Genomic DNA, 7,207 nt, shown 5'->3' with positions numbered 1-7,207 from the left:
ACCCTGAGGTAGAGGATGTAAAAAACACTGGTAGTGGGAGGACTGTTATCTAGTTCCGCTCCTTGGGCCACAGTGAGGGTTACTGACTGTAGAAAAGGCCCAAACTCGTACAAAAAGCCCAAGCTCTGGCTTGCCCAAGTTCCGGGGGTCCAACCCAGGAGGAAGACCCCAGTTCTGCGGGACACATTACAGGACGGAAGGGGCAGGCCTAACCCCACTCGGCCGCGGGTCGCCCAAAAAGGGGCGGTCCTCGCCCCTTCGGCCCCTACTCGCAAAGGGGTGGAGCTAGATCTTTATCTGCTTTTAAGATTTAAAAAGGAGTCGAGATCAACTCTGTCATACTGTGTCACATTAGAAAGGTGTGGGCCTTTAGTTCTGTTCTGCAAATCACCTAAGGAGGAGCGGGCTGAGTCCTCCAGCCGAGGGAAATGGGTTAACACCAGCGCCCCAGATCGATGCTCGCACCATCCAAACGAGCTGATCCCAGTTCTGCTCCCTTCTTCACTAAAAGGGAGGGCTGAACCCAAATTCTGCTCTCTACGTCACCGAAGGAGGCCGGAGCCATTTTGAACCCTGCGACCCGAGCATTTGGTCTCCGGCCGAGCTTTTCGCCGTCTTTCCCGATCTCGGCCAATCAGGGGTGAAAGAAACTGACCAATCAGCCTAGAGAGACCACAGGCGGAGGACCCGGATGAGGCCGAGCCAAGGCCTTCGAACCCCAAACCCCGCCAATCGTAGAGCAGTCACCATGGCGACAAGACAGAGGAGAAGGGGGTGGGACCAGAGAAGGCTTAACCCTCACGGGATTGGCCCACCCCTTCCCGCCGGCTGCTACGCACGCGCATTTTACCTAACCACCATTTTCCGTTGAGTTCCAGCCAATCAAGTGCTCTGGAGCACTACATTCCAAAGTCCAATAGGAATACAGACATTCTCTGAAAGGGGACGTGAAGGAAAGAAAGGCAACTTAGAGTTAGGCGAGGCCTGTGTAGTCCCGAACCAATTGCTTTTGGTCTTTGGTTATGACTGGCAGCTTATCAGACGAATAAAGCTCCGTCTGGTCGGGCGACGGCGCGTATCGAATTGTTACCAATCCCATCGCGTTGCACACTGACTGAGACTGTATTAGCCAATGACTATTGTGTAAGGGCAGGACTGCGCAAACCTCGCCCCTACGCCTTGGACCAATCCTTCCTTTTGAACTGTGTGATTGTCAGTGACTCAAGCCAATAGTGCTTAAGAAAGCCTTGGAGCCCGCCCAACGACCGTGGGCTGGAGGCGGTTTCTCGTTGTTGGGGCGTGTGTGTGTGTTTGGGGGATTAAGGGGTACGTGAAGGCGAAACAGAACTGGCCATGGCAGCAGCAGAGGATGAGGACGGGGGCCCCGAAGGGCCAAACCGCGAGCGGGGCGGGGCGGGCGCGACCTTCGAATGTAATATATGTTTGGAGACTGCTCGGGAAGCTGTGGTCAGTGTGTGTGGCCACCTGTACTGGTGAGGATCCGGGAGGGGGAGAAAAGAAGTGGGGCTCACCTCCTTACTTGGGGGAGGGGGTTGTGGGCGGGGTGGCATACAATTATACAGATAATCGGAGGGCACATTCACATCGGTGAGGCCCGAGGAGGGCACTTAGGTCTCTTTGGGTCTGTGTGGGCCAGAGGGTCATATCTGTGCAGAGGAGACTCGTGGGACGGAGAGTCTTGGGAACTAGGAGCTGAGGGGTATGTGTGGTGTGTTAAGAGGAGTTGGGGCGGGGTGGGCGTCACAGCACATCTGTAACAGGTGAGACCCGAGAATGTGAGAGGTCTTAGCTGTACAGGTGTTAACAGATTAGACTCAAAGGTTAGGGGTGACATGCCTTATTAGTTGAGTAGGGGACACCTAGGGAATGTGGGATCACATTCAGGAGAGATGTTGATAGGAAGTGGTATGACAAACCCGAGAACAAGGGCACTGAAGGGGCAATCCTGAGAAGTTAAAGGATGGTGGAAATAGGGACTTTATTGAGCGGAAGAGAGGAAAAAATGGTTTGGGAGTGATAGGGACAAGGATGGGGCTGGGGGCTGAAAGAGGAGATCTGGAAAGCCTTGTTTGAAGAGACCTGAAAACTTAAGTCAAAAGGCAGAGAAGGGAGGAGGAGATGGGTGCGTGAGTGCGTGTGTGTGTGTGTGTGTATGTGTGTTGGGGGAGAGGAGAGGGTTGAGCATGTTGAGGATGGATATTACTTTACATGTTGTAAGATCAGAGACGTAGGAAGGCCAAACTGGCTGGCATGATAGAAATTGTGAAAAATAGGAAAAGAAACAGGGAATACCTGGGAAGAGGGGGTGAGATCACTCTTGTGAGGTTGGGTCCGTGTCTGTCTTTTCTGTAGCTAGTTTGACCTTATTTTTTTTCCCCCCATCCAGTTGGCCCTGTCTTCATCAGGTGCGTACTCAGAGGAGATGAAGAGGGAAATGGGTAGGTCTGAGGAGTTGAAAGACCCTGCTGTGAACTGGAAACCACTTCATTTTCTCCCTCAGTGGCTGGAGACACGGCCAGAGCGGCAAGAGTGCCCAGTGTGTAAAGCTGGGATCAGCAGAGAAAAGGTTGTTCCTCTTTATGGGCGAGGGAGCCAGAAGCCCCAGGACCCCAGGTGAGAGAGAGGGGGTGTTACTGAGGGAAGATGGAGGGTTTCTGCCTTGGGAGTGGGGTGTGGAAGGGAAGAGATGGTTTCTCATTGCTAGCCCTTCTCCGGTCCTTCAGATTGAAAACTCCACCCCGCCCCCAGGGCCAGCGACCAGCCCCGGAGAGCAGAGGGGTGAGTTTTGTCTAATTGTGTTCCTTCCCTGCCAAAGACCTGCCCAGTTCTCCTCTGACTTTGTCCACCTCCCTAGGGATTCCAGTCATTTGGAGATACCGGGGGCTTTCACTTCTCATTTGGTGTTGGTGCTTTTCCTTTTGGCTTTTTCACCACCGTCTTCAACACTCATGAGCCATTCCATCGGGGTACAGGTAAGAGCCTTCCCTCAGCTCAGGCCCCTTCCCAACCTAGGAGTGGATGCTTCTTCCACAGCTTTCCTCTCTCCTACAGGTGTGGATCTGGGACAGGGTCACCCGGCCTCCAGCTGGCAGGACTCCCTCTTCCTGTTTCTCGCCATCTTCTTCTTTTTCTGGCTGCTCAGTATTTGAGCTTTGTCTCCTTCCTGCCCACCTCCAGCCAGAGGAGAATCAGTATTGGGGGTCCTTGCTGACCCTTCTTTACTCCTGGCCCCTCCTCCCCAACTCCTCCGTTTCTATTGGCTAAGGCCACGGCCTCTTTCTAGGAGGCTGTGGGTAGGAGGAGTGACATCTGTGCAGAGTATGGGAGAACCTTCTGCTCTGAACTCACTGAGTAGCATCATAACTCCCACCTCTGGGACAGGAGGACAGACAGAAGAGGATGTCTGTTTCTTCTCTCTCCTGATCCTTTGCTTTCCCCCACTTTTACTGATTTGATGTTGAAAGATGAACAAGGCTCCCTCTGACTCTCCCCTACCTTCCCCCTGTTGATTTAACTTAATTTTTCTCTCCCCATTGTCTAATATGGGTTTTGTCTCTAAGTGCTTTCTTCCCCTCACTACCTCCTTTATTATAAATTCAATAAACAAGGTGAGATGTATTGATGGGAGCTCTGCCCACTTTTGTCCTTTCCTCCTTCCTTCCAGGACAGAAGCATCTTATCCCCAGCTGAGTAAATATCTGTGTGGTGTGGGGAGGTGTGAGGGTGAGCCCCTCTTCTTCAAGGCTCTCAAGGATTCAGGGGGTGAGGGTGTCTCACACAGTCACTGTCTCTCTCACACACACACACAGACATGTGCACGAGAGCAAATAGGCGAGGTGTTTACTTATCACTATGGGAGGCTCTGGTTGTGGAAGCAAGTTTGGTGAGGTGGGGTACAGGTTATATAGGGGGAAACTTCTCTGAGGCCAGGACAGAACAGCGGCGTGGGGAAGAAAAGGGGGCTGACAGATGGGGTATAGCTGTCACCCCTCAGGGCCTGGCTGCACCGCTCTCAGCTGCCTCTGGCTCCTCTGACTGATTCAGCTCTGCGCGCTCCTCCTCCTCCTCCTGGTTTTCTGGGGCCTTCCTGGGGAGGGGGATTGAGGAGAATTCTGCACATGGTTTCTAGCGCTCTGTCATTCCTGCCCCCACACCCCTTCTTGCTGCCTGGTGGTCCCAAGTCTGAGCTGTTTGGCTTTCTCACTCACCTTGCCTCCCTTCGGCGTTGCTGTCTTCGCCACATGATGGCCCCAATGAGCAGGGCAGCGATCCCCAGGCCTCCCAGGATCCCCAGGGCCAGGGCTACAGTTCCCAGTCCCTGCCCTTCCACAGAGCCTGTAGAGAGATGGGGAGAAGTGAGGGCCCCCACCACTCACCATTCCTTTCTTGTTGACCACCCATCCCCCAGTCCCGTTGGGGCCATCTGCTTCCAACCCCTCACCTGCAATGGGCTCCTCCTCTGCTTCTGAAAGGCAAAGTCAGAGCAAGTTAGAAGGGAAGGTCTAAATTTGAGAGAAGGCTATTAGTGGGAGCCCTGATCGAGTCTTCCCTTTTCTTGAGAGGAGAGAGGGAACAGCTGGGCTGCTCTCTCAGGAGAGTTTGGGCGGGGCAGAGGAGGCCTGGATGTGGGTGAACCAAGGAGGAGTGGTGTGGTTCTTGGGGACAGTGCCAGGTTGGGCTAGGGAACTGGTGTCTGCACTGTCTCTTAACCCAGCCCCAGGATCCCTGGGGTTTGGAGAGAGGTTTTCTCACCGATGATGACACGGACAGCCGGGCTTTCTTGGGGCCCATGGCTGGGATAGGTGGCCACACAGCTGTAGCTTCCCTCGTCATCAAACTCCACATCATTGAGGAGCAGCACAGGGCTGGGGGCAAGGTGCAAGGGTATGCCCTGGGGGTGGAAGGGGGACAGGAGACTGTTAGAACATCTCCACACATCCCATACTTCTGTCTTTGTCTTTACATGCTCAAGTACTCGGTTGTCTTTCCCGGCTCCTTGCCTGCCTCTCCATGAGCCTCCTATTCTCATTGCCAGTGGTGTGTCTCTCTACTTCCCAGCCCCCTCCCCAAGTCACTCACATCTTTGATCCAGTGGATCTGAAGGGAGGACTGGGCAGGGGTTTCACAGGTCAGGGTCACAGTACCACCACGAACTAGTTTTCCACCTTCTGGCTGTACCATCACTCGGACCTCTGGAGGCACAGGCTCTGGGGCAGAGGGCATGAAGTTGAGAGTTATATCTGTGTGGTCCTAGTGGCCGTGGGCTTTCCTCTTCCCTGAGGGCCTCTACTCACCCCAGACTCTGAGATGGATGGAGGCTGTGTGTAGGGCTCGACGCCGGGGAAGTCCAGGGCTGAAGCTACAGGAGAAGGTGAGGTGGGGAGCTCCTCCCCAGGCTGGGGTCACCATCAGCGCCGACTGGAGTGTGAAAAGCCCTGTCTGAGGGTGTCTCGTGGTCTCTTCCAGCACAGACACTCCTGTGCAGGGAGGGGAGGGTAAGGCAAGATATCCCAGGGTGGGTGTGGGAGAGGGATCAGAAAGAAAGCAGCTGGGAGGGGAGACTTTGGGACTTACCTTTGCCATCAGGTATGAGGAGTTTCCCTTCTGAATGCCAATTAAGAGTCCCTGCAGGATAGCCCCCCTCGGACACACATGTCCCCACCTGGGGAAAGAGTGACCTTCATTATCTTTGAAAATAAGAGACTACACACACACACACGCAGAGCTTACACTCCCCTTCCTCTTCTCAGGACTGCTTTCTACTCCCCCCCCCCCACTTCTACTACCTTATTGGGGACACCAGGCATGAGTTCAGAGGCAGGAGAGACAATTTCTGGCTTCCCAGGAATCTCTAAAGGAGGGAAAATTTCAGTCAGAGGCTGCAGCTTTGAAGACTCGTACGCGGGTGTAGGATCTAGGGCAGCTGAAGTCACAGGTTCTCCCACACCAGGGCCAAGGAATCGAGGGCTGGGGTTGAAGGCTTTTCCTTAGATGAGAGGTGGGCCAGGGAGAAGGCCCTGGAACTCTTACGGTAGACTCGGACTTGGTAGGCGGACCTCATCTCCTTTCCATTCCTGCTTGTTGCCTGACACCGGAAAGTCCCCTCATCCTGGATCCCTACTGCTGGCAGGAGGAGGGAACCATTGGGGAGCACTCGAGCCACGCTATCCCAGGAGCCTCCCTCGGGAGACAGGACCTTCCAAGCTTCTGTGCGACCTGTGTTCTGGGGACAGAGGAGAGGGGCCTGAACAGTGCGAGTCCTTTGGGAAAGGACTCATGAGACAGGGAGGTGGGGAAGGGAATCATTCCTGTCTCTGGAAGCAGGGAGGCTGTGGCAGGAGCCCTGCTTACCAGTTTCCATTCTAGCTGTTGGGGTGGTTTCTTGGGGGCTCCCCTACAGTTCAGCACCAGTGGCTTCCCAATCCGGGCCGTGATGTTTCGGTCGCCTACTACTGCCCCTGGGAGACAGTACAATGGTGGAGGGGTAGGAAGGAAGGGAGAGGCTAACAAAACTAGGGGAGGTCAAGATGGGTGAGGGAGCTTGAAAAGCAATGCCAGTTTCCAGGAAAGTTCTTGGCAGATTTGGGGAGGGAACGAAATGCTTTCTACGGGGGATTGGTGTGAGGGGGGGAATGGCTCACCCCACAGACTGAGGACCAGCACCCAGGCTCCTGCTGCTGCCCCTGCTGCCATCCTGCTTCCTTCCCAGGCTCCTGGCTCTGTCTGCCCCTCACTGCTGTGGCCACCGCCCTAGGTGGGGCTTGCACCCTCTCCCCTACCCCCATCTTCCCATCCTGTCCCGCCACAGGGAATGCTAGGAATTCATGCTGCTTGGACAAGAGTCCTTCAGGTAGGAGGAGAAACAATGATCACCCCACCCTTAGGCACTGCCGGTCTCCAGGCACAGCCATATCCATGTGCAGGGTGGGGGGGGGGGGGATGTACCTCCTAGAATTTCTCATTACTCAGGACCCCAACTCCGTCTACTGAGGGCTTGCCTGGTGGACAGACTGGAGCCCATATGACTTAGGTAAGGTTGCTGGACGACAGGGTTCAGGCCTGGCTGTTGCCCTTGGGGAGGGTTGAAGGTGAACCGTGGGACCTGGGTGGCAAGGGGAAGGCTGGCAGGGGAAACACCTGTGTGGGGCTTTATGAGACAGATTTTATTCTGGGTTTCTTATGTTTT

The 7,207-nt window shown here is 54.8% G+C and overlaps 2 protein-coding genes across 3 annotated transcripts; one reads left to right on the top strand and one right to left on the bottom strand.

Moving 5' to 3' along the window:
- The first annotated feature begins 1,261 nt into the window (after positions 1-1,261).
- On the top strand, positions 1,262-3,643 carry LOC116862985 (E3 ubiquitin-protein ligase RNF5). Its single transcript, XM_032850441.1, has 6 exons — positions 1,262-1,493; positions 2,408-2,426; positions 2,522-2,634; positions 2,745-2,799; positions 2,876-2,993; positions 3,073-3,643. Exons 1-6 carry the CDS (start codon positions 1,354-1,356, stop codon positions 3,168-3,170), a joined length of 543 nt encoding a protein of 180 aa, XP_032706332.1. The 5' UTR covers positions 1,262-1,353; the 3' UTR covers positions 3,171-3,643.
- Positions 3,644-3,835: 192 nt separating this feature from the next.
- Positions 3,836-6,811, bottom strand: LOC116862984 (advanced glycosylation end product-specific receptor-like). Of its 2 annotated transcripts, XM_032850440.1 has the most exons (11): positions 6,663-6,811; positions 6,373-6,479; positions 6,052-6,244; positions 5,808-5,872; positions 5,596-5,683; positions 5,316-5,498; positions 5,101-5,228; positions 4,774-4,912; positions 4,463-4,486; positions 4,230-4,356; positions 3,836-4,108 (listed from the first exon to the last, which is right to left on the bottom strand). In XM_032850440.1, exons 1-11 carry the CDS (start codon positions 6,712-6,714, stop codon positions 4,012-4,014), a joined length of 1,203 nt encoding a protein of 400 aa, XP_032706331.1. In that variant the 5' UTR covers positions 6,715-6,811; the 3' UTR covers positions 3,836-4,011. The 2 variants fall into 2 exon arrangements, with proteins under 2 accessions (XP_032706331.1, XP_032706330.1); XM_032850439.1 differs by lacking the exon at positions 4,230-4,356 and having other exon boundaries at positions 3,969-4,108; positions 4,398-4,486; positions 6,663-6,729.
- Positions 6,812-7,207: the final 396 nt, after the last annotated feature.

Source organism: Lontra canadensis, unplaced genomic scaffold, assembly GCF_010015895.1.
Source record: "Lontra canadensis isolate GAN:19392208 unplaced genomic scaffold, GSC_riverotter_1.0 scaffold424, whole genome shotgun sequence".
Lineage (NCBI taxonomy): Eukaryota > Metazoa > Chordata > Mammalia > Carnivora > Mustelidae > Lontra > Lontra canadensis.
Note: the sequence above shows the minus strand (reverse complement) of the source record. Positions and strands in the feature narration are given on the sequence as shown.

Excerpts from the sequence above, each read along its gene's own strand:
- LOC116862985 (XM_032850441.1), top strand. The coding sequence starts at position 1,354 with ATGGCAGCAGCAGAGGATGAGGACGGGGGCCCCGAAGGGCCAAACCGC. Across the intron at positions 2,635-2,744 it reads CAGAAGCCCCAGGACCCCAG|ATTGAAAACTCCACCCCGCC; the intron begins GTGAGAGAGAGG and ends CCGGTCCTTCAG. Across the intron at positions 2,800-2,875 it reads CAGCCCCGGAGAGCAGAGGG|GGATTCCAGTCATTTGGAGA; the intron begins GTGAGTTTTGTC and ends CCACCTCCCTAG.
- LOC116862984 (XM_032850440.1), bottom strand. The coding sequence starts at position 6,714 with ATGGCAGCAGGGGCAGCAGCAGGAGCCTGGGTGCTGGTCCTCAGTCTG. Across the intron at positions 5,684-5,807 it reads TGCCTGGTGTCCCCAATAAG|GTGGGGACATGTGTGTCCGA; the intron begins GTAGTAGAAGTG and ends CTCTTTCCCCAG. Across the intron at positions 4,913-5,100 it reads AGATCCACTGGATCAAAGAT|GGCATACCCTTGCACCTTGC; the intron begins GTGAGTGACTTG and ends TTCCACCCCCAG.